Source organism: Grus americana, chromosome 2 (assembly GCF_028858705.1).
Source record: "Grus americana isolate bGruAme1 chromosome 2, bGruAme1.mat, whole genome shotgun sequence".
In the NCBI taxonomy this organism is placed as follows: domain Eukaryota; kingdom Metazoa; phylum Chordata; class Aves; order Gruiformes; family Gruidae; genus Grus; species Grus americana.
This window is the reverse complement of record NC_072853.1, coordinates 169,170,587-169,196,272: the sequence shown is the minus strand read 5'-3', so window position 1 is coordinate 169,196,272 and position 25,686 is coordinate 169,170,587. Positions and strand designations below refer to the sequence as shown.

Here is a 25,686-nt window from a genome sequence, read left to right as displayed (position 1 = left end):
GGAACGGCAACTGATGGAGGAACCGTTCTGAGAATGAGACCAGCAAACCAGAAGCCAGCGGCGTTTAAGAGACAGCCACCACTGAAATATGCCCCACACACCTTTAAGCGTCTCTTCTTAGGCAGTTTACTCCATGATTACGCTGGGTTTGACTGGTAGCTAATGCAAATGGAAGATTACAATTCACCCGCCCGGTGGGAAGCGGCTGCTGCTGGAGTCTCCTGTGTCATGCAGGGCTCCGGAAGCAGACGAGCTCCGAGAGCTCGGATGTAACAGGGACATCCTGCTTTTGCAATCCTGACCTGGGGCAGGTGCCTGGGGACAGAAGCAAGTTAGTCTCTTACCAGTACTTTTGTGAGTCACACTCATGTTACAAATATTACGGCAATGAACATCTGGCTTAAATTAACAAAAAGCCAGGAAAGGCTAAACAACAGCTGCACTGGAAGACAGTCCGAAAGTCAGGGAACTTTCCACTGCTGGCTGGTCCCCAGTGTGAAGTTCAGGGAGGAGCCCTGAAACGGAAAAGAAGTCTGAACTGCGACTGGTCAAAGGCTCCGCTGCGCTCCTCTAGACCTAACTGGCATCGGTATTTCTGCTCCAGCTGTCTGCACATGCAAAGGCTTTGTTGCAAGGGGGCACTCGCTCTGAGGGTGCTGAGGCCCTGGCACAGGGTGCCCAGAGAAGCTGTGGCTGCCCCTGGCTCCCTGGCAGGGTTCAAGGCCAGGCTGGATGGGGCTTTGGGCAAGCTGGGCTGGTGGAGGGTGTCCCTGCCCATGGCAGGGGTGGCACTGGGTGGGCTGTGGGGTCCCTGCCCACCCAAACCACTCTGGGGTTCTACGACTCAGCGTGGGGGACAGGACGGCTGCGTTCACCATCCCACCTGGGTTTGAAGGTGCTGTCACTCTGCGGAGGGGCCCAAGTCTGGGAGACCCACTGCAGGAAGCCACACGTCCAGCGTGGACAAGGGCCCGGCACTGCGGGGCCTAAGAACGCCTCGGCAGTTGGGGATGGAGGGATGAGCTTCCCAGCACGGACGGAGCTGCAAGTTTTCAGCACCCCGGCAGCAGGCAGATGCCAGCAGCAGACCGGGAGGACAGGACAGACATCAGACAGTCCCAGGACCTACGTGCTAGCGGGGCTGCAGAGTGCCTGAGGCCAGCAGCCCCATGCAGACCGTGCCAGCGGTGGGACCGTGAGCAGGAGACCAGGCTTAGTACCACTGCCCAGGCAGCGCTGCCAGGACACGAAGACAGGAGAGAGCTCAGTGACAACACCGCACGTGGGCCAGGCTGCGGGGTGCCCAGGACCCCCGGCACACGCTCTCCAGCCTGACCCACGCAAACAGCGTGAGGCTGGAGCAGCGGAGCAGGAGGGCTCCATGCGGTGCCCCGGTACAGCGGCCGAGCCCATCCGCAGCTGCAGGAGCACCCCGAGCGCTGTGCCAGGACGGCGCCGGAGCTGCCAGGCTCTGCAGACCAGCTCCAGCCAGCTCGGCCGCGCACCAGGAATACTGATGAGGCTCTGCCCAAACAGGGAGCGTCTGGGGGCGCAGCCTCCGCTGCCCGGCTGTGGGGTGCACAGCGCCGCAGCCCCCGCACGCAGCGCCCAGCCCGGCTGGCAGCACGTCAGCAGCAGGCAGCGTGCCGCAGCCGTCACTCGGGGAGGCGGTGGGGGGGGCAAGGCCCTGCCTGCTGGCTCCACAGGGCAGAGACAGAGCCATCCTCTGCCCAAACAGGAGGAGGGCGAAGGAGACGGGGGCGTTTCCCCGACCCTGAGCAGAGGGACACTGCTCACAGCTGAGTTCAGCCACAGCCAGGCTCTGGGCACAGCTGTGGGGCTCCAGCATCCAGCGCAGCCACAGCAAATCACGCCAGCTCCGCCGCGATAACCCTTTCTGGTCACCCCAACCAACCCGTTCACAAGAGACACCCACCCCCCGCAAATCCCCAGGGTCTCAGACTGGAGAAATGAGGCGTCGCTCCAGGCCCGAGCTCCGGCAGAGCCCCTCGCTGCCCTGCCTGCCAGCGGTACCCCCTGCGCCCTGCCCGGCCCCGGCCCCTCGCCCCCCTCACAGCCCCGGAGCCGGGGGTTTGGCACCCACCGGCCTGACTTTCCACGGCCTCTTGAAGGGAGAGATCACCCGGAGCAGGCTGTTGCCTACAGTTTCCATGGAGCAGGGAGGAACGGGACCAGCCAGCAAACAGTTAACAGAAGCCAGGAAGTAAACAGAAAAGGCACACAAGAGCCTGACTTCAGCATCAGCCCTCTCCTTCCTCCCACAGGCTCCGCACACCCCCGGCTGGGGTCCTTGCTCCCCCCAGGATTCACAGCGCTGAAGCAAACCACCCCCTTCCTACACGCCATGAGGTCATGCCCATGTCACCCAAACCACCCCCACCACACCATCCCCGCAGCGCCCCACATGCAAGGCATGGGCAGCCTCTCACCCATGAAGAGAAGCTGAGCACCAAATCTGTCAGCCCTGCCGCAGACCCCGCGATGCCAGCCCTGCCGCGGACCCTGCGATGCCAGCCCTGCCGTGGACCCTGCGATGCCAGCCCTGCCGCGGACCCCGCGATGCCAGCCCTGTCGCGGACCCCGCGATGCCAGCCCTGCCGCGGACCCCGCGATGCCAGCCCTGTCGCGGACCCTGCGATGCCAGCCCTGCCGCGGACCCTGCGATGCCAGCCCTGCCGCGGACCCCCGTGCCCACACGCTGCAAGACAGATGCAGAGACAGCGCTTCCTAAGCCGGTCCAGACCCCCATGCCGCAGGGAAGCCCTGGAAGATAACGCTTTGAGATGTTATCTCCCCGGCATAATAGAAGATCAAGGCAGCGATCACTTCTGCTCATTAAACCACCCCCTGGGCACTTCTGCAAGCAGGGATGTTAATACCAGTGTCCTGACTAAATCTCGGCCTCTGCTCAGCTGCAGTTAGTCTGGTACCTCTGCTCCAAGACCGGGCAGACTGGCCATAGTGCCAGCATCACGTAGGCGCCAGGCTGTTCCCAGGCCGTGTTTACGCAGAACTTCCGTGCTCCTCACCTCGCAGAGACACTCGAGCAATGGCTGCAGGTACGAGCAGACTCAACGGGGTTAGGCTAGACATTGTGAAATCTCCTCAGTATTCTGAAATCCAAAGACAAAAACCCACATGAAAATTTCGGAAAAGGACTAAAGGAGACCTCTTCAGGTCCTCAAGCCTAGCCCTTGTCCTGGCTTTAAAATCCCTCCCATAATCATAATTTACAACAGTGAAAATCCTCGAGCTTACTCCAAAAGCAGCAGAGGAAAGGAGAAATGAAAATAAAAATACCAAAGGGGTGAAATTAAGAGGCAGATAGTGCAGAAATAAGACTTGGAGGACAGGTAAATAAATCTGGAGGTCAGGAGGAGAACCCAGCCTCCTGGCCAGGAGATGGAAGAGGCTGAAAAATGCCCCCCTGCCTCGACAGAACGGCAGAGCTCCTGCAGCACCCTACGAAGGACGGCCGCAGGGCCAGCTCCTCGATGGATCAGGAGGGCAGAGGAGACCTCCAGACCTTCCGAGCCCAGGGCCAGCCCTCACAGAAGGGCTAGGGAGTTTGCTCAGAGGATCGAAGCCCAGAAGTCTCCCAGGGAGGGAGCTGCACAGGGAGCAGCCCCTCTTGCCGCTTCCCCATCAAGGGTCCGGCGCGGGGCAGTGTTCCCTGGCCTCGCCGGCCAGGCTGGAACACCAGGACACCCGGCAAACCGCTGGGTGCAGCGGGGAGGAACCAAATCCCTTCTCCGGTACAGAGAGCCTCAAAACCGAAGCAGTCCTGCCCCTGCTGAACACTGACGCTGAAGGAAGTCCGTGCCATGTCTGTGCAGACCCTGTCACTGCCACCCTTGCCCTGTGCCCGTGAGGCTGGGCAGCGCTCGTCCCACTCAGGACGGACACGGGCTGAGGCTCGAAGGCCACACGGCCACGACGCAGCACCGTGCAGCAAGGCACGAGTACGGCCCCTCTGCCCCGCTTCTCGTTCTAGCCGAGCTGCCCTTCACACGTGGCCGCGCCGCCATCTCCTTCGCACGCCCAGCACGTAAGGGACGTTCCTACAGCCCTACGAAAAGCCCCCACCCTGGCAGAGGACGGAGCCTGGATCCCCCCAGCCAGCTCTGCGCTGACCGGTCAGACCCCCCCATCCTCAGGCCCTTCTCGTTCGTGGCACCGCCCCGGCAGCACCAACGAAACGCACAGGAATAACGGGAACAGAAGGTAGGACGGGAAAGGCATTCAGCTCTACGCAAAGGAGACAGGACCAGAACCCCAAACGGGATGTTCCCACCAGAGCTTCCCAAAGCTATCCGAGACCGGTCCTCCCTGGAAAACATGCAAAACAGCAGCAGCACTGTCGGAAGCCATGAAAAGGTCCCGTCCTCCTTCCCTGTTCCCTCCAGGCACCTCTTCAACAACAAGAGAGGAGGTAAAGGAAGTATTTTCAAAAAACAAGCTAAAAAGCCACAGAGACTGACAACACCACGAGATGCTCACATGGAACTGAGCACCCCAACAAGTGCCTTCAAATACCATTTTACCTAGTGCTTCTACCTCGTCATCCTCCCGAGGAACAGCTCGGTGACTAACAGCATCAGCACACCAAGGCAGAGATCGTTTTGCCACAAACAACAAGAGTCAGTGGTGAGAGCAGCATCAGCGAACTCCTCTGTACCGCACCTGGAGCAGGGTAATTACAGCACTCAGCCAGCAACAAAGTTCTCTAGAAAAGCCAAACCAGCTTCCTCCCTGCAAAACGGGCCACAGACCCCATTTTTTCGCTTAAACTGTCATTAGCAATTGTTTTAGACAAGGAAATATAACTCTTAGGCTGTTAAAAAATGTAGATGTCATCCAGCACATGAAACTAACGGTTACAACAAAATGGTATCGGTGAGAATACGCGTTTTGTAACTCACGTCTTCAGGTGGTGAACAAGGACCCCGGAGCAAGCCAGAGCCGCCTCCAGCCCGCAAGACAGCGGCATCCTGCAGAGGTGCTGAGCCAGAGCCCTGCTCCAGGCTGGACGAGGGTCTGAGGTCTCCTCCTGCTACCGCCGAGGTACAAGGGTCCCAGGCTCGGACACTGTGCGCCCGGAGAGGGAATTCCTGCACAGGTCTCTGCAGGCGGGACAGCATCTCCCCCTCCGCCCTCCCATCTCCCCCCTCCGCCCTCCCTGCGGACACGCGCTCACCCGCAGGGGCACGGGGCAGCTCCCTTTGGCCGTCTGTCCACGCTAACATCGAGTTCAGTTTTATTTTCATTACCTGGTTGCCCATTACCCAACTTAACTTTAGGTGGTCACCCGAACACGCACCAAGCCGTGCGGCCGTCAGCCTCAGCCAGCAGAAAACTGTAAGGCATTTGCAGAACGTGAACTTCAGCAAAACATCTCATACAGCGACAAGGGTAAAAAATAGTTAACGTGAGAAAGGTGGATATTAGTGCAACAACTGTGAAGTCTTCATCTACAGATCAAATAGACCGAGTGCTTCCAGGGCACGGGCCTGCCAACGCCGATCTTCCAGTACCTCTGGTTGCTCGTGTTCGAGAGAGCTCTTCACTGCAGTGTGCAGGCTGCGACCCAGAACTGCCTCCGTGTCCAGGACAAGGAGGTGGCAAACACAGCACCGGTGTTGCAGCAGGTCGGGGGGAATCCCGGGAACCCTGGACCAGCCAGCGAACGTCCGTAACAGGAACATCGGTGAAACAATGATGAAGAACAGAGCAAGCAGAAACATAGATAGATGCAACGCCCTGGAGAAAAAATCAGCATGGATTTTGCCAGCGGCAGTAGCACCTCACAGAAAGGCGTCACCTCCTTTTGAAATACGAACAAAACCATCTGAACTCAGGAGATGCAGCTGGTCCAGCTGCACTGTGGACGACCAGCAACAGCCTGGCTGGGTCCCTCTACCGAACGCTCTCGAGTTTCTCTGGAAGGAGCAGGGGAGCCCTTGGCTGGATAAAGAGCTGGTTAAAAGGGAGAGAGAGGGAGAGAGGACCGCCGGAAGGCCACTGTCTCAGAGAAGGAGGTCATCAAGGCAGTGCCGAGAAGCTGGTGCTGGGAGCTGTGCTCCTCCAGACACCCACTCCTGGCACAGCTCCGTCCGTGCTGGGAAGCTCATCCCTCCATCCCCAACTGCCGAGGCGTTCTTAGGCCCCGCAGTGCCGGGCCCTTGTCCACGCTGGACGTGTGGCTTCCTGCAGTGGGTCTCCCAGACTTGGGCCCCTCCGCAGAGTGACAGCACCTTCAAACCCAGGTGGGATGGTGAACGCAGCCGTCCTGTCCCCCACGCTGAGTCGTAGAACCCCAGAGTGGTTTGGGTGGGCAGGGACCCCACAGCCCACCCAGTGCCACCCCTGCCATGGGCAGGGACACCCTCCACTAGCCCAGCTTGCCCAAAGCCCCATCCAACCTGGCCTTGAACCCTGCCAGGGAGCCAGGGGCAGCCACAGCTTCTCTGGGCACCCTGGGCCAGGGCCTCAGCACCCTCACAGGGAAGGATTTCTGCCTCACATCCCATCTCCATCTCCCCTCCTGCAGCTTCAGGCCATGCCCCTTGGCCTGGCACTCCCTGCCCTTGGCACCAGCCCCTCTCCAGCTTTCCTGGAGCCCCTGCAGGGACTGGAAGGGGCTCTAAGGTCTCCCCGCAGCCTTCTCTTCTCCAGGCTGAATATCCCAACTCTCTCAGCCTGAGGTCTCCAGAGCAGAGGTGCTCCAGCCCTCGCAGCATCTCCGTGGCCTCCTCTGTATCTTCCAACAGAAGAGCAGAGGAAAGTCAGATTAAACTGGAGAGTTTCAAAACAAAGGGAGGCACTTCTTGACATGCCGTGCTGTCGGGCTGCGGGCTCCTTGCCACAGGAGGTTGTGGATACCCAAAGTTCACCCAGTTCAAAAGCAGTTAAATGGAATCACAGAAGAAAATCTAACCAGCACTATTAAATGTGAAGACACTACCACTGGCACAGGAGTCCCTCAGCCACGCACCACTGGATGCTGGGCCAGCCAGGGAAATATTACTATATGCTCCTCTTGGTCTCATCCGATTCCCGAGGCATTTTTTTTCAGCCATCTTCTAAGACGATACTGGGCTAAACTGGACTTTGGTCTGAATCAGCACAACGTTCCTCAAACAGACCCTTGGTTCCTCTGACCGCCCTCGTAACCCATTTCTGCTCCTGTTTCCATCAAAGTCCTCTTCCCCGCACGAGGCATCGTGCAAAGTCTCCTGGAGGAAATCTCAGCCATGCCTTACACAAGGACACCGCTGTTTTCGTGTCGCAGACGTAGCGCAGGGCTGCACTTGCCATTTGGAGGGACACGCCACTGTAAGTCTCTTGCTCCGACAAATGCCACAGCCCAAACCAACCCAGGCTATGGCTTCAGAGTGAACAGTGCAGCACAACTCCAAGGGAAAATGATGCCAAAGAAGCCAAAATTCCCATTGCGGTTTATTAGCCTGGAGCTCTACGCACATTTTCTCCGTAAGCCTGGAAGCCTTAGACCCAGCAGCTTCCAGGTAGCGAGTTCCTCAGATCCCTCTGGCCCTGGGGATCATCCTGCCCTCACAGCAGAAGTCGGACCTGGGCTTTCCAGGAGAGACAGACCAGGGAGGGACACAGCAGGAACGTGACCAGGAAGATGGAGACCACTGGGTGACCAGGGCCATGGACTGCCCAGAGCAGAGGGGAGGAGAAGCCCGGGAAGCCCATCGCTCCTCGCCTGAGCGGGGCTCTCCCATGGGCGTGGGCCGGGCACCCTGTGCCAGCGCAGCCCGGCAAGACCCGGCAAGCCTTGTAACAGCGAGACCCCGCGGCGGCTTTTCAAAGGACATCGGAGGGCACCCAGCACCCTGCCGCTGTTTGCGGCTGGCAGCGAGAGGAGGCGAGAAACACACGGGACCGAACACTGACTTAGCTGCGCCGTATTTTTTCATTCCACTTTTACTGTACTCATGATCAGTGTTTTTCATTAAAATGTTTATAATGTCAGTTTGTGAGCAGACACTGACAGCACTCAAGAGCTAACAATTATTTTGCAGATCAGCTCCTGGGGTCTCGGGAACGACCAGTAACGACTCAAACTGTTCCAGATCCTGTGCCATTGCTCCAAGAATGGGAAGAATAACCCTGCTTCCTGGCCAAATTCCAGCTTGTTAATTAAGCCTTCTTCTGCAGGGGCAACTAGCCCAGCCTTTCACACACTTCCCCACCGCTCAACGGTTTCCTAAAGCAGCTCTCTTCCCAGCCAACGAAACAAATACAGTGAAAACTCCACCGGTGAGCCCAAAGCAAGACGCATCCAGCGTGAGTCTCACCCCAAAGCTACAAGCCACGCTTCAAAGACCCACCGAGCACCGGGACACTGCCAGGGGCCTTCCTGCGTTTCCCAGGGCATCAGCAGGGACGGAGGGGACGTGCAGGTGGGGCAGAGGCTGCCAAGGAGCGGCGCGGCTCTGTAACAGACAGCAAGCAGCGCAGGAGCACGAGCAGCCTCCCAGCCTTTTCCCTGCCCTGTCCTGGCAGCCAAGAGGCTACCGCAATGGCTGAGAGGCTGCAAACACAAATGCCTTGGAGATCGGCTTCGAGCAGACGTGCTCACCCTGTGACACCCTGCAGCACTGCAGAACAAGGGGTGCGAGACCCGGCTCACCATCAGCAACCGTCGGGTGCCGGGGCAAGATGGGGAGAGCCTCCCGTACCAGGCAGCTTTCCCCTGATCCCCTTTTCCCCAGGAAAGCTGGCCCTGCTGTCAGAGAGAGGGAGAGAGAAGCTGCGCCACGTCTCAGCAGGAAGGATCTCCTGCCGGGACCCCCGCGGTGCCCACCACGACGGGCAGGGGGAGAGGTGGGCTAGCAGGGCCGGGCAGAGCTGCCCCGGCCGGGCCAGCCCCACGAGGAACCGACTTACCCAGGCAGAGCAGTGCCACCAGCTGCTGGGACCCCCAGCCAGCCACCGACGGGACCGGCCGGGGTGGAAATCGCCAGAGGCTGAGAGCTGGGACACAAGGAATATTGTTCAACCCTCACCAGCCGAGCTGCAAACCCACCCTCGTCCCAAGGCGCTGCCGTGTCACCCAAACGGAACGTGTCCAGCGCTAGCCGGGAGGATCTAACACCCGAGAGCAGACAGCTGGGAGGCGAGGAAAGGGCTGCAGCCCTCCCCGCCAGCCCCGGAGCCCCTGCCCACCCCGGCACGGCACAGCACCGAGCTGCCGATAACCGCCGCAGGCTGGCCGGAGCCACGGGGCTGGCGGGAGGGGACCCTGCAGACGCTGTCCCAGACGGGCTGAGGGGGCCATCCACAGTTTTATTCTGAGCTCATGACAATCCTGAACCACCCACGGGCTGTAATGCAGCAGCAAGAGAGGAGCTCCGTACCCTCACGCTGACGGAGAGTTTGGGAGCCGGACACGGATGATCGAGGGGGTACCGCGGGCAGCCCTCCGGAGAGGGGCAAGGGGCTTGTCCAGGTGGTCGAGCCCCAGATCCCAGGAGTCAGAAGCAGTGAAGAGGAAGACCCTGAAGAAACTCCTTCCTTAAAAATCGAAAGGGGGTACCAAGGGCCCTCCGGTTCCCAGAGGTGAGCTCCCCGCACACCGGCTCCCGTCTGGCACAGCTTAGGCACGTGCGTCGGAGGATAACTTAGGCTGGAGGGGAAGCACCGAGAGCCAGCAGTGCCAGCCCTGCCGCTGCCCACGCGACATTACCTCAGGCCTGCGTGCGCGCGTTTTCGTCCCGAGCGAGGCAATGCTTTGCGGAAAATACACAAGCACATAATTAGAGGCTGCATCGAAACTCATACACAAAAGAGCTCAAATTAGGATGTAAAGGCAAATGTAAATTTTCACAAGGTTGGCTTTCAGAACCAAAATAATGTTTGTTTGCTTTTAGTGCAGTTTCATATGACTTTTTAGTTTCAGTGAGCTGTTTCATATGACTTTTCTTTTTATGCAAAGTTTTATCTAACTGCACCGACCCATTTCACATAATCCAGAGAGCCTGAACCACAGACCTGCGGTACCGTGGGCTGTACCTGCAGGTGGGGACTGCGACCCAGGGAAAAGGGCCGTGCCGCCAGAGCCCCCGGGCGAGCATGCTCTCACGTTATCCCCCGTACGTGCACCGGCCCCGCCGGCCCCAGCGTGCGAGGCTGTCCTGGATGAATTCCACCCAAGCGCCTTTTTTCCACTGCCTGCATCCCTGCTCTGCAGCGGCACCGCTCCTGCCCGACGCGGGGCGGCCGGCGTGTGTTCCTGGGGCAGGAGAGGCTCCGCAGCGCGGGGGGTCGGGCCGGGGGCTCGGCGGGCAGGACGCTGCAGGCAGGCAGACCCCTGGAGCAGCCTCAGCACGCGGTCTGTCTCCATCAATGCATGCCGCTACGCACACCCGCACCCGGGCGAGAAGAGCTCTGTCAGCCACAGGCATTTCGGGTTTCTCCCCGAGGCCTCTGCACCAAACCATCAGCTGCAGAAGGGGAAAGGGGGAAAAAAAAAAAAAAAAGACCCCCCCCCAGCCACACAGAGCAGAAGGCGCCGGCCTCCCACCTGCGTTCTCGCGTTCTCACAGTCCCCCAGAGGCTCCTGCAGCAGCCACCGACGCTGCAGCCTGCGGACAGCTCATCCTCCCGAAAGGCACCGTGTGCCGTATCCTGCCCCACGGTCCCCCCGGGAGGGAGCAGCCTCCGCGTCGCTCTGCCCGTCCCACAGCCCTCTGCCACGCTGGCCACGGCCGATCTCAGCGTCTCCCCGCCGACGCGAAGCCCCAGCGGAGCCTGACGAGTCCCCGCTGCCTGACCGCAGAGACGCGCAGGGGAAGATTTCAACCACACCGGCACTGATATGAACTTCCCGTGCGGTCAGGGCAGGAGGTGACAGTTTCGGGCACCTCTCGCTGCTGCAAAACCAGCTGCTCTTCAGCTGGGAGGACAAGGCAGACGTCTTCAGAGCTGAGCTGCCGGGGGGAGCCGGGGGGAACCGGGACAACCAGCCGTACCGAACCATACTGAGGGCCAGCAAGAAGACCTTCGTAAGAAGAGCCGTCACCAGCCTGTCCCTGTCCCCCAGCACACAGACGCGCACGAGGACGTTCCCCTCATTCGCTGCAGAGCAGCTGGTGACTGACGGGCTGGGTGCTAGCGCAGGGCAGAAGGGCGTCCGTCCGTCCGTCCATCCCTCCCTCCTTCACACCAAAGTTCAAGGGTTGCTCCTCATCGGCCCAGAACCGTGGTGCCTCACCAGCAAGGGCAGGCAGAGAGGGCACCCACCTGCGGGGGAGGAGGACGTCTCCCCCCTCCCTTCCCAGCAGCACCGGGCTGTGCAAACCCAGTGCCGCAGCTGCAATGCAATCGCTGCTTGGGCACAGCGAAGAGCCTGCCTGCAGCCCGGCCGAGGGATCGAGGGATCGGCATCACCCCCTCCCGAGCGCCCTGGCGACATGGAGCAGACGGCCGCTGCCCCCACAGCGGCACGAGGCTGTTCAGGAAAGGTGGAACCCCCACGAACATCTGTCCCGGCCGGCTCTGCCGCCCTGCGCAGCCCCTCCGGCACCAGATGCTCCCTGGCATCTCCTTCCAGCCGCAAACAGCCCCTGCTCCCTCGGCCGGGCTGAGCGTGGGGCGGCATCGCCCCATGGCTCGGCGAAGGAGTGGGAACAGCGGCTCCACCACAGACTGCCGTCCTGCGAACCACGCTGAAAGAGCATTCATTTGCGCCCTCCCACTAACACACGCGACTTCGGAGACACCCCTGTGCCCGAATCCCCTTCTCCAGACCGGCGCCTGCCCCTGGGCCACGGGGCCTCCCAGCCGTCCCAGTCAAATCCTGCTGACTTGTCTAGAAAATCCCATTGGAGATCCCGCTCCATCCACGCGCCCCGTGCAGCCGGCGCCCGGTCAGTCCCACGCCGGCCACCCAGAACAGCCCTGGCACCCGTGCCACAAGCGGGACACGGGACATCCTCTGCCCTCGCCTCCCTCTGCCCCGCTCCGGGGACTGGAGGGATGACCTTCGCATGCCCCCCTCGCCCCGGAATTACTGCTCTCACCTCTTCAAAACACGTGCCTTGTGTACAGACGGCGTCTTTCAGCTTCAGCCTCTAATCACCCTTTGTCTGCAAAACGACGGGACCGCTATCAAAAGCCTGCTCCCTTAAAGGTATTCGTAGGTCTGACCAAATCACCTCTCAGCAGTCTGGGTGACACAGCGGGGCTACTCGAGTCCCCTTCTGTGGGTACATCCCGCCGTCCGGCCACTCATTCACGAGTCTTTCTGAATCCTCCCTGATCTCCCAACGCTTTTCTTCTGGAATAGACCCGGCAGAACCAGGCACCGTCCCAGCAGGGATCACCCCGGTGCCAAACCTCCTTCTCTCCCAGCACGTTCCCTATAGCCAACCGCACGCACACACCGAAGCCGCGCTGCCCCTTCTGTGCTCAGCACCGCACCGGGAACTCGCGTCCCACCGACAAAAGAGTTCCTCAAGTCTTCCCCGTCCCTCACTCCCCTCCGTCACAGACCTGCCCACCTCGCTGCTTGGATTCCTCCCATTTTTGTCACTTCACATAATCTTTATTAATTCAATCACAATTCTTGATTATTTTTTCCCAGTAATCAATGCAAACGCTAAATGCTAAATGCTACAAGGTGAAGAACAAACCCCACAAAACCCACCAGAGACCTAGCTGCTCCAATACAATTTTTATTTACAGCTCTACATTGAGGCCCTAATCCTTAATCCATTTTACATGTTTCATGCTGACCATAGGCTCTTCTAGTTTCTTCATCAAAAGGCCACTCTGTCCTAAATCGACTATCATAAACAAGTCTTAACATCTTATTTAATCATTAGCACGAGTACCTCTACCCCAGGCGTTATCAGCGTTACAGAAAACAGATCCCATCAAACTGTTACTTGGCACTCATTTCCCCTCCTTTAATTCTTCATTAATTCAGATTATGTCAGCCACTCCGCTGCCTTCCCAGGGACCGGTATCAGGCTAACTGCATATAAACACCTGAGTCATCCCATTTATCCTGTCGGAGCCCGGCACAGCGTTAGCCTGCTCCAGTCTCAGCCATCCTCGGGCTCGGGAGCCACCAAGGGCCGGTGACGGCAGAGCTCGGCAGCCAGCTCCCCCAGGGCTCCCGGGTGCAAGCTGCCCAAAGCTGGCGATCCTGCAATACCTCGTTTTGGTAGCGGCTGTTCAACATCGAACAACCATTCGAGGGAAAGTACTTCATCTCCCCGAGCACGGGGCAGAAATGCTTCTGCCGCACGGCTGCGGACAACCCCAGCGTTTCATCCGGCCACGGACCAACAGCACAGTTAAAAACCATCCCTGTTCCTAACACACCTCGTAACTCCTCACTGCCACCAACCACGCTGGATGTCGGCTGCTACTTGTGTCTTACTCCTTCAGTTTGCTCATCTTCAGTCTTGGTTCATGTTCTGTAATATCAACCTTTTCTCTGTTAACGATTAATTATATGACAGTCGTATTGTTCCGACGTGCCACCTCTTTTGTATGCCAGGCTGAATTTTGAAGTAGCGCAGCCTTCTTCATTAATTGTGGGGCTTGAGCGGTTTGGGCACAAACAAGACATTCTTTAGAAATGCGTAATTATTGCTTGCATTTTCTATTTATGTTCTTTCTCCTAAATACTTCGGCTCATAATTATTTTTTTTTCAGCTTTGTGACATCAAGAGCTGGCACCGCATTAAATATTGCTGGGCTGCTCGAGGGCCACAGCGAGCCGTGCTTCAAGGGCTGAGTCCTCTCCACCGTCCGCATCTGCCCACAGCTACCTTGCAGCTTTCCAGCGCCGCGGGTAACGTCTGAACGCGCGCACCGGCTCTCTGCTGCCTGCAGAGCTGACTGCAAAATTCGGATGCTCCGGGTACTGAAGCACTTAGGAAGGCGGGTCTGCATCCTTACGCTCGTGTCCCCCTTTCCCCTGTGCTGAAGTTGTCAGGGCCAACACAGAGAACAACATTTGCTTCATCTTTAAACATCTCTGACATCCAAGGGCTCCCTGGCCAAACCACAAATCCTCCCTGAGCCAGTGAGCTGCACCGCAGGCTTCGGGGCAGGCTGGGAAGTCCCTAAAGCAGGAGACGTTCTGCACGGAGCTGCGTGCCAGCACTGCTCAGCTCTCCTCGGGCCTCTGCCACCGAAACCGCGCTGTGCCCCTCGCGTCGGGGAACGGCGGTGCCGGAGACAACGGCATGCTCCCCAGCACCACGGCGTGCTCCCCAGGACCTCTCCTCCTTGGAGGAATATGCGCTGCAAGAAGGCGGCTGCACAGCTCTTGGAGAGGGAACTTAAAAGCAGCTGGAAAGGAACCGCAGCGGCACAGCGGCACGTCCCAGGACCGGGGGCCAGCCCGCGGCAGGAGCCAGCTGCAGGTCCCACGGCACAGCACGCCGCACCGCCGGGAGGGCAGCAAACAGGAAACCTGCCCGGGCCTCGGATGCGCAGAGCAACGGCCAGCTGGTTGAAAGGAACTTTGGAGAAAGAATAAATTAAATCAGGCTCAGACAAAAGACTCTGGTTCACAGAGAAACCTTTGCTCGGCCGGATGGACGGAGCGAGTCTCTCGGCAGGCAGCACGGCCTCATTCTGCTGCAGCTCAGGCTGTGGCAGCCCCAGAGCTTCGGGAGGAGGAACGCGCTGGAACAAGGACAGCGTTTGCAGCAAGCACAAAAAGAACAAAAAAAAAATCAGATCAGCTCCAAAGCGTTAGTCAGGAGAGCAGAAACAAAGTATTGTGAAAGGACCTTAAAATCCTGAGTAACTGGGTGACAGAATAGTAGATGATGAATGTAAAGTGGCGTGCTCAGAAAAAAAATCTTATTTTACATATACAATAATGAGCTCCAACGTCTTATTACCACTCAAATGAAATCTTGAGGTTACTCTAAGTAACTATGAAAACATCAGCTCGCTGCTCAGCAGCGATCAAAGAGCAGAGGACCCGCAATTACCAGGAAAAGGATGAGGAACAAACCAGGGAACATCACGACGCTCTCGCACCGATCCATGGCATACCGGCGGTTGAAGGCTGCACGCTCGAGTGCCGTTCCTCACCCGCCCCGGCGCTCCTGACCCAGATCTCAAAAAAAGATAGAAGGGAACTAGAAAAGATACCAAAAAGGGCAGGAAATGATCAAAAGGACAAAAGCTTCTGTACAAAGAGCCTGGAAAGGAAGGTGGCAGAGGGGGAATGAAGGCTTCCATGTCAGGAGAAGAAAGGCCACCAGGGAACAATTTGTTCACTGTTTCTTCCAAAACACAAACTCGGGGACATCAAATCCAATTAATCAGGAGGCAGGTTCAAAAGAGAAAGAGATCTCTTCATATGAAACATCGCTAAGCTGTAAAATGCCTCGTCAGGGATGCGGAGATGCCAAGCTAACGCGCTCAGAAGATGATTGGGCAACTTCAAGGACAGAAGCTCGGTGCAGGGCTACAGAAACACGGAGACTGCTTTGGGCTCGGGAAATCCGTGACCGACAAACGGCTCCAATGGAGAACGTCCCGCAGCCCGGCTCGTGCGTCCCGGCCCCCGGGCACAGGCTGGGCGGGAGCAGAGGCCAGGGTGATGGGCTGAAGAGCCCACGGAGCCCCTTTCGCGAGGCACGGAGAGTGGACTCGCCTCTCCTCACCCCCGCGGGCCCCCGCGTGTGCAGGCAGAGCTGCTGGCGATATCTGCGGTTTGGGTTGTCGAACAGCCGCTGCGGCAGCTGAGAATCAGGGCCTTCAAACTTTGCCAAACTAACTATTCAAGCTGAAATTTTCCGTGCTTGCTCTCTGCATTAGGCTGGTATTTTTAGAAGTTTCAGCAAAAGCAATTCAGACATTTCCAAAAACGAGGTTAGGGAAAAATAAGGTAGCTTTGCCAAAATTGTACACTGTTCCAGCTTTTACCGAGTTACTTGAAGAGCTAATCGACCTCCACAGTTCAGAGCTGGAAGCGAGCGGCCGGCTCGGGGTCATCCTTCGTTCAAGGAGATGACTTTTGCTGTCTGTAAATGGGGGGAAACAAGCGCTTGGAGAGCTGCTGTTCACGCTTCCCAGTTTATGCTGCTGGATGCCAAGGAGACCCCTTGCTCTTAATTCAGACTCACACAGAAGGAGCAGACACCCCCGGGAGGCAACTCGGCCGTTGGCTCCCACACGCGACCACTCAAGCTGAAGATGCTCCGCAGCCGAAACCTCAGGCTGGGCTGCACCAAGAAACAGGCTGCAGCAGAGCAGTTTCTATCTTGATCTGCTAGACGGCTTCCTTGCTGACAGCCTGGAAAAAATAATTGAAAAATACAAAGAAGTAGAAAGGCACTTTTGATTTTAGCACTTCTCAATTTCTGAGTGCCTGATTTGTAATTTTACTGCTGTTACTTAGGTTTATTTGAACGCCACCAGTTGTATTACATATGCAGTCAGGCTTTTCAGCTGAGATGGAGGACTCCTCCTCTTGAACCCTCTCTATTTTGTCACCGAGAGCAGATTACAAAGACAGCAGAGATCGCCCCGTGCCACTTAGTTGCACAGCACAGGTTAGAAAAACCCACTCAATAAATTCAGCATCGAAATCATCTCTCACCCCTGAGCTAACGCAGACTTTTTTTCTGCAAAGAAACATCAGGCTTTGGTTTGAGGCCTTGCAAGTATTTACCGCATCTCTAGCAGAGTTATCCCAGCGGTTAGACACTCTCTGACAAACCTGAGCACTTTAAAGCTGAACCTGTGCAGCCGTGAGCTCTGCCCAGCGGGTCACATTCTGTCTTCAGCTTCCAAATTGACCTGAGAGCTCTTCAGCCCCGTACTATACTATTAGCCATTCTCCCCAGGCTTTAAATGATTTTATGGCTCTTTTTCTAACTATTCGCATTTTTTAAACAATAAAAAAAAAAAATAGACATCAAAATGACATACAGCACCTGGTGATGGTCTCGTCAAAGCCGTAAAAACGCTAACCCTCCCTTCCGCGTTCCAACCCACATTAAAAGCCTGCGTAGCACGGTCCCGCAGGGGGCTTCTCCCAAACTAACATGACGACTGGGATGTGGCACGATCTAAATGTGGCCAAACTCATACGTGTCTTCTACTGGACTACAAGCAATCTGTCATTTTATGTAACGCCTGGGATGAGTTGGAAGTTAGCAAGGTATTTAATAACTTTCTTATGTCGTATGATGCATAAAATACCGTGCCTGCTTTAAACTGCTGTGGCTTACAGGAAAGGCAGAAATACCCACGGACTAATTAAGGAACTGGGAGCCTACACGGGGCAGCTTACACAGAAATTGCCCTTCTTGCACTTGTGTGATGTCTCAGCGCCCAAAAGAGAAAGGAGCAAGTCCTGGGAAGGAGCAGACTCCTCTTCCCGTCTGACCTTCCACCACGACATGGTTCTCCAAAGTCAGCAAGGTGCTAGGGCCTGGTCTGCAAGGCCAGCAGCAAAGCTCTCTCAGGAAAGCAGAGACACCAGTAGACTTTCCGTGATTTGTGTTGCACGGGACCGAATCCACCTCCGCCCACAGGGGACCAGGGTGGCTGCAGGATCGCACTGCGCGTCAGCCCAAAGCGCTACCTTAGACACGGAAACGGGAGAAACGCCAAGGCCAGAGCACTTGGCCAGGCAAGGCAGCTGGAGGACCAGGGAGACGTGGGCTGAAGGTGCCAGCTCTCCGAGCCACCTGAGAGCGGATCTGCTCTGGAGACGCTGGTTTCCACGGGGCAGCTCTGCAGGGAGATGCTCTGTTGAACCCCACCAGCCCCAGAGTGCCCCGTCTCCGCTAACGCCCTGCTCAGGAGGCTACCACAAAAGACGTGGGTCCCATCCCATCTTTTCCTCCTGCTCTTTTCAAGCTGAACTCAAAGCCATCTGTGTTTAGATACTTACATCTGATCTAGTCACCCCCAGCTCTCCTACAGTCAAAGGAGAAAAATAAGCACTTTTAGTGCACAAGTCACCCAACCTAATTTGCACTCCTACTTCAGCCTGAGACTGACTCCAGAGGAGCCTGGAGGAGCTGACTCAGGTGGTGTCACCTCCATCACAGCCACCTAACGCTGAGTTAGGTGACTCCCCCAACCTCTGGATCCCACGTCTCCCTTCGATGACAGCCTGCTGAGCCAACATGGCATGAGCAACGCCATCCCTTGAGGCACCTGAAGTGAAGAACAGCGGCACAGGTTGCTCAGGGATGTGGCAGATGCCCCATCCCTGGAAACGTTCAAGGTCAGGTTGGACGGAGCTCTGAGCACCCTGATGTAGTTGAAGATGTCCCTGCTCACTGCAGGGGGGTTGGACTAGATGACCTTGAAAGGTGCCTTCCCACCCAAGCCATTTGACGATTCCGTTTCTGTCAGGACCCTTGGGGACTAGGCAGGGTTTTCGGGACCACCTTTCTGAAAGCAGGTATCCATATTCCTGCGTAAGGGCAGGTTTGTGTCTCCCCTCGCAGTCCAGGCAGAGACACACCGTACCTTGGAGCAGCAACCGTGGGAATGAAGCAAGGGCCTGCAGCTCCAAAGGACCAGAGTGCTCACCACCCCAGGCTTACGTCTTAATCACAAGATCGCTCTATTTCCATGGAAACAGCAGAATTAGAGACTTCAGTTTAAAGACAATTACCAACATCGGGTATTTAACTGCTAAACCTGTCAGCACTCCCGTCTCCAACGCCACGAGAAGAGACGGCGTTTCCCCACACCACCGCCCCACGGCAGCCCTGCTGAAGGCTGCGCGGCAGCAGCACGGCTGAGCCGCAATCCGGCCCCACCACCGCATCCAGCCGCCAAGGGCAGGACCGTCCCGTCGGCATTTACCGTTGCTTCACTTACCGGTCAATTAGGCTTCCAGAGAGCGTACCCTGCATCATCAACATGTTAGGAGATGGAAGTCCCTGACTGATAGCGGTTGAATCCAGCTCTTGCCTGTACATCAGCAACTGATTTTGGACGACATACAGCAATCCTGCTGACCAAGGCTTCCCCGATGCTTCAGCAGTAGGAAAAGGCTTTCTGCACTCGTGAGTCACTCAGCGAGTTACTGGATGGCTTCAGGCACTCGTAGGAGCACCAGCCAGCACAACAAGAGGCTAATGCCTCCTCTGGCGCCTGACACAGCAAAGCACTGCGATTGTCACGGTCAACCCGAAGAAAGAGCGGTGCAGAGCCAAGGTGCTAATTACTATCGCTAGCAGAGGGTTACCCTGTCCAACCCTGCTGTCGTCACTCCATCTTGCAGCCACAAGCCCTTCTGGAAAACAAAGCTGAGGAGGACCCAGGCAGCATCACCAGCCTTTGGAAACAAGTACCTTGGGTTTGCAAAACCCAGCAACGTAAGCTATGATACCGGTATCAAGGCTGTTGAGCTAGATCAGGGAGCTCGGGTAACAGAGAGACATCTTCCCTGGGAGAGAAGAGCTGCCTCTGCCTCCCGCCCAGCCAGGGGTCCACTTCAAGGGGTCATCACACAAAACCCCCTCTTGGTGCTCTGACACCTTGGCATCGCTGTGGTCAGCATGACCACAAGCTAACGGGTCCAGGGAGTCTTGCACAACGAGCCTCTCCTCTTGGCCATTACGCCCTAGTCCAAGGACCAAAATTGCTCAGTTCAGCTCTTACTACCTGCCACCGCAAAGATGAACGGGCAGACAGTGGGTAACAGATGCTAATGGTGAGGAATTTGCCATCGCAAATTTGCAATCCGCTGCCTTGCCCATGCCTGGAAGGCACTGGAAGCCTGGCCACGAGCCACATTCCTGCCGTGATTATAAACACGCTCCTTAAGCCCTTCCTGCCGGACCAGGGCAGCAACATCCCAATCTCTAGGAGAACAACTTCTCTCCCACAGAAATCCTAACCCTGCTCCGTGACAGACGGTTTGGGGTTGGAGAAGATGGAGGGAAGTCACCTTGTACAGCAGAGTCTGTGGGACACGGCAAGCCCGCCCTGCTCCAGCGAGAGCTCATGCGGAGCCATCTCCACCCCGGCAAAGCTCCGTATCAAGACACACAAGTGCGGCTGAAAACTACGTCTGCAGCTGATCTACCATCAAAGCTGGGAGCGCTTTTGGCCAGACCCCCCTTCAGGCTCTGAAGAAATCTCCCCGGGATACAGCTGCACACGCCTGCCAGCCCCACACTACCTGCAAGGAGAGGTACAGGCAGGGAGGAGCCTCTCTGACCTGCGGTCCATGCCTGCTGCTCCGCACAGGAGCCCTTGAGCATCCGGAACCCTGCAGCCACCCGTGCTCATCACGTCGCACGGGAGGCCCAGCCTGCTTCTCCGTAAAGCCACCCCAGGCAGGACTGGGGTGCTGATGCGGAGGAGATATGCTGTCAGGACACTCGGCAAGACCAAATCTACCCCAGGGGTTCCCCCGGTGCCTACGCTGGCCTCTCCCCACCCCACGGGTTCAGCAGCCAAGCCATCGGGCTGCCTCGCGTGCGGCTCCTCGCTCCATCCCTTCCTCTGTGCCACCTTCCTCTCCTGCCTCCGGCCTGCCCGCCCTCCCCTGCCGCCCCCACTCTCCCCCTCGTCTGGCTGGCCGGGGCCGACACCCCCTCGGCTTTAGGGGAGCGGGCGGCGGGTGCCTCTGCCTGGCAGCGGCAGTGAGTCAGGCGCAGGCAGCGCGGCACGTGGGAGTCTGCCGGCTGAGTCACCCAGCGCAGAGACGGGCTGACTCACCCTCGGACACGGTGCCGCGGGATGGATGGATGGATGCTGGCTGGCTGGCAGATGCTGCCGCGGCGGCTCCAGGTGCAGGTTTCCCTCCCGCCGCGCTGTGCCATTCAGCTGCCAGCGGTTCCCTGAGGGCCGCGGTGCCGGGCAGAGCGCCGACCCGCAGCACCGTGGGCAGGAGGGCTCCCGGCCGCCAGCCGTGCTCCAGGACCGCTGACCAGGGGCGCCGTGCCTGTGCCCAGACACGTGCCAGCATCCCTGCCACGGTCCCCATCACCCCCCCCCGTCCCCAGGAACAAAGCCGTGGGTCGGACGAGCCCTCAGCTTGACCCCCGCAGCCGCCCCCCTGGCTCCCAGCGCCCCAGCTGCCCCCACCCCTGCCCCGGGCACGGGGAGCCCAGCGGCCGATGGCCGGGCTGTGCCGGGAGCGGGGCCTGTCCACAGCACCTTCCCCTGCCCCGGGGGGGGTGGCAGCACCCAGTCGGGTCGGGGGGGACCGAGGGGACCCCACCTGCCCAGTCCCTCTGACCACTGCCACCCTCTTCGGCTGGCGTAAACTGCACACCACCTACTTCAGCAACCAAGTAACCCAAAATCTCATTAACTCTGCATTTATTTTAGCCTGCCACCTAAATCCAGCACCCGCCGCTGCGGTTTGGGACCGACAGAATTAGCACAAGGAGAGGAGGGGACACGGGGCTGTGGTCAGCGCTGCCGAGCAGCCCGGCGGCCCCAGGGCACAGACAGCCCCAGACAACGGGGGAGCAGCAGCGAGACCCACCGCTCGAAAGGGCAACGGGGCCGGGGCGCAGCAGAGGGGGCTCCACTCGCCACGTACAGCAACCTCCGCCGGCAGCAGTGCGTGCAGCTCATTTCTGGTGGTCCTGGGTAACGACAGCACTCATGGGAAAAAAAATCACTCTGAGAAAAGGGGGTTTGGGCACGCGGCTTTATTCGGGTTTTCATTTGTTTGGGGTTTTTGTTGTTGTTTAGGTTTTTAACGTTTTCATGATAATTTGTCTGACAGCCAAAAAGCCAATACTCTATACAAAAATTCAGACAACAATTTGGCTAAAAGACCTGAACTAGCTTAGAGGCTAGTAACAGCCAAAATACCCAAAAAAGGGTAAGACATGGGAGAAAGGAGGAGGAAACAGATGTCAATAAGATCTTGAACACAGGAAGCATCAAAAATTGGTATAGGAAGCTGAAGACTTGAGGAAAAAAAGTTTTTGAACAATGCTAAGTCCAACAGGAAGCAGCTTTGCAACATACGGCACCTCCGCACAGCTCCTGCGGGACAGGCACGGCAAAAAGTCACCGCAGCAGAGAGCAGGAGTGGTCCGTCGGTCCTCACGCCGACGTCGCTAAACGAGCAGGCTGACATACTCGTAAAGAGAAAACCGAGACAAACGCATATTTTCAAAATCATCAGCAAAAAACCCCCAACTAACTCATTAAAACAATATAATTTTAAATTAAAAGGCACAAACAACCTGAATGCAACGGTCTTAGAAAGAGCGAGTTCACAGAAAGGATCACTTTCCTGCTTATGCTAATTTTTAATAAATGCTGAAATAAAGGAGATATTCAGGAATGACTGAAACAGAGTGAAGTTACCCCAGTACCCAGAAGAGAGCACACAGACTCCCCCGAGTAACCACCAGCTATCTGGCTGGACATCAATCCCCTACAAAGTAAGGGGAAGGACTAAATGGAACCGATTTTTTTTTTTTATTTACAACAGAAATTCAAGTTATAGATCTGATTTTGTTCTTCCAGGTGTTTAAAGCGTCGCTGACAAGGACAATTCCGCCTGTATTTTCATGAGGATGTGACTTATCGCCATACACCATTCCTGCTGTAAATTAACACTCTGCAGAGCCATCAATGATAGACGCAGCAAGAAGCGGCGAAGTGACCGGCCAGAGAGATGTCAAGCTAACGGGTAAGAGGATACCCAGTGACGCTCTGAGCCGTCCTGCGATGAGGGGAAGCTCCAGCCTACTGGGAGAACACTCTCGCTGTGCCCGTCGCCAAGACACGCAAGGTGGCAAATGCCAGAAACGCCGGGACAGCCAGCTCCCCCCCAGCCCTGCAAGGACCACGGAGCGCATCCTTTTGGAGGCCGTTTCCAAAGACGTGAGGAACAGGTGGGTAACCAGGAACCGTCGGTAGGGATTTACCATGGCAGATCCCCCACCATCAACCCAGCTGCCTCGCGAAGCAGGGTTGGACAACCAGAGCAAGGATGGGCAGAAGCTGCCTGCGGGCAGCAATCGATGGCTCAATATCCAGCTGTCGGCCAGGAACGAGCAGAGCAGCCCAGGGGGTGATACTGGGCCGATATCATGCCATACCTTCATCGACCACCCGTGTAACGACAGAGTGCACCCCGAGCGATCTGCAAACAACGTTAACCGGGGGAGGTGGGTATGCTGAACAACAGAGCTCTAATGCTCAAGTACCGTGATAAGCTTGGACTGGGTGATGGGAAACCTCATGAAGCTCAGTATGGAGACATGCAGACGTCTGTGCTCGGGGCAGAAGGACTCCCGCACGGCAGGGCCGGCTGGGAAGCCGCTGGCTAAGAGCGGTCTGCCGGAGATGAGCCCGGGGTCAAGGCACGCACAGGTTGAGTAGGAGCCAACAGCATGTGCTCATGGCGAAGAAGGCAGAGAGCATCCTGGGTTACATCAGAAGAAGCATGGTCAGCAGTTTGAGGGAGTCTGTTGTGTCTCTGTACTCAACACTGGTGAGGCTGCACCAGTTTGGGGCTCTCCAGTTCAAGAGAGATGTTGAGAAACTGGTGAGGCTCTAACAGATGGCTACCAAGTGGCGAGGGGCCTGATCTACGTGGTGACACTGAGGAGATGGGCTTCCTCAGTCTGGCAAAGAGGAGGCAAAGGGGCAATCTAACAGTAGCCTTCAGCTACGTCAAAGATCTAGTTGAACCCTTCTCAGCAACAGCAGACAGTGCAACAAGGGACGATAGAACCATGTCACGGCTTTGGACCACAGAGAACGATTACGACAAAAAAACTCCTCTAAGGGAGCAGCACCTGCAGAGACGTGGTATGATTTCCATTCTGAAGAGTTTTCTAGACTCAGCCAGGGAAAGCCACAGCCAACCCGATCTAGTGCTGGTGAGAGCCTGACTTTGAGTAGGCTGGACTGGAGACTTGCAGAGATCCAAACAACACTTCTCTGACGGGATGAATGAATCTATGCCAGACCCGATGCTACTCCACGCTTTCTCTATGCAATGCAATAATGCAAGTAAAAGTAAGATCACGGTTGAAAAACATCTGGTTGATGCTGTAACTTGGAGAATCCTAAGTGCAGAGGACTGGGACCTGACTGAGTGATCTGAATCGCTTTGCAAGCTGAGTCCGTTCAGCTAAAGCACCTTTTTGTACTGCCCAGTGCAAGGTAATTTGACCAAGGGTTACCAGCCATCCCTGTAGGACAGGGCTCAAATCCTGGGAAAGGTTCAAAGGTCCAAGCAGATGAGCAGTTCATCATTAGTCCTCAACGCAATCCTGAAGCAAAAGAGCTAAATGACCCTCAGATACTTAAAAAGAACAGTCAATAGGGAAAGGAGATGGATTTACAGTAAATGTAACTGTGGTTGAGTCGAGTAACAGCATGTTGCCTATAGTCTGATTTTTTTTGTTTTAAGAACACTGGGTAATGAAGAGCCATAAAAATTCTTTGAAGGGCACAATAAATGAACTCAAAGAGACATTTAACAAGCATTATGTGATTAACTTTCCAAAAAGAACATCAAGAGATAATTGATTATAAAGTAAAAGTAAACTTTTCAGGGAATAATGTTCAGGTAACAGAGTTTTATTTAGTCCAATCTAAAGAAAGAAATAAAAAAATGGAACTTTAAACCAGATGAATGCAAATTAGAAATTAAATGCTAACTATTAGTAGCTAGAGGAATTAACAACTGGAACAATCGACTGAAGGAAAGAGCGGATTAGGCACCATTGCAACGTGTTGCCCAGGGAGGGTGTGGAACCCCCATCCCTGGAGGTTTTCAAGACCTTTTCAGCTGGACGGAGCCCCTCGCAATCTGCTCGGAAGGCAACACCGACCTCACGCTGAGTGGGACGTCGCACTAGAGACCTCCCACGGTCCCTTCCAACAGGAACGGTTCTGCCATTCTCCACCTCTCCATGTTTTTCAGTCCAACCCACATGTTTGGCGGGGAAATGCCTCAGCCAAACAATTCGTTAAGCTAAATAGAGGGGTAATAACGCAAGTTTTATTAGTTCAGAATACACAGCAAAATAATTGAAGAGACACTCCAATATCAAATTCTGCGTTTAAAAAACAAAACTCACAAAACCCAGTTGACTGAGCTCAACATACTTTTAGGCATTTTGTCCTTGCAAGAGGAATACACTTTAGTCTCACCCCTCTCACCATCACAGTTTCCTCGTGTCCTTCCATCACAAGTTCACTGAATGTCTCATCGCAGCCGCGTTGTGCAATCCTCTCTCCAACAACCCACTTCCGAGCCCGGGCTCCCAGGCAGAAGGGGCTGGACAAATTCTCCCACACCCATGTCTTACTTGCAGCAGGCCACGTGCCATTTTTGTCCGACAATTTTACATTAGACTCTCTCCAACTTAATTTCCACATCTTATAGTCTACCAAAGCATCTTTCACCAAACCCTCCAAAGAAAGCTGTCGGGAGGAGGCAGAACAGCTAAAAGAGTGCCCAGCAAGGTCTTACGATATATCAGAGGAAGGACAGCAAACTATAAACAAGACACTCCACCAAGGCAGACACCACTGAACTCCATAGGCAAGGTCTTACAGGACGCAAAATCACAAGAAAAGAAAAAAAAAGAAAAAGAAAAAAAGATATTATAGAAAGCTGGCATGTTCTCAAAGCAATGGTGCTAATGGCGCAAACAGAAATTATCCTGGTGCAAAGGAATAGTAAGT

The 25,686-nt window shown here is 56.3% G+C and overlaps 1 protein-coding gene across 3 annotated transcripts in view; it reads right to left on the bottom strand.

Moving 5' to 3' along the window:
* AGAP3 (ArfGAP with GTPase domain, ankyrin repeat and PH domain 3) overlaps positions 1-25,686 on the bottom strand; it is a 147,603-nt gene that overhangs the window by 108,548 nt on the left and 13,369 nt on the right. Inside the window, exon 1 of one of the 3 annotated variants that reach the window (XM_054814667.1) lies at positions 3,051-3,129. The exons of the other annotated variants lie outside the window; for them this stretch is intronic. Within the exon in view, the coding sequence (XP_054670642.1) occupies positions 3,051-3,114 (64 nt within the window). The 5' untranslated portion in view covers positions 3,115-3,129. Of the gene's footprint in view, positions 1-3,050; positions 3,130-25,686 lie in introns of those variants that run through there. 3 annotated transcript variants of the gene reach the window in all.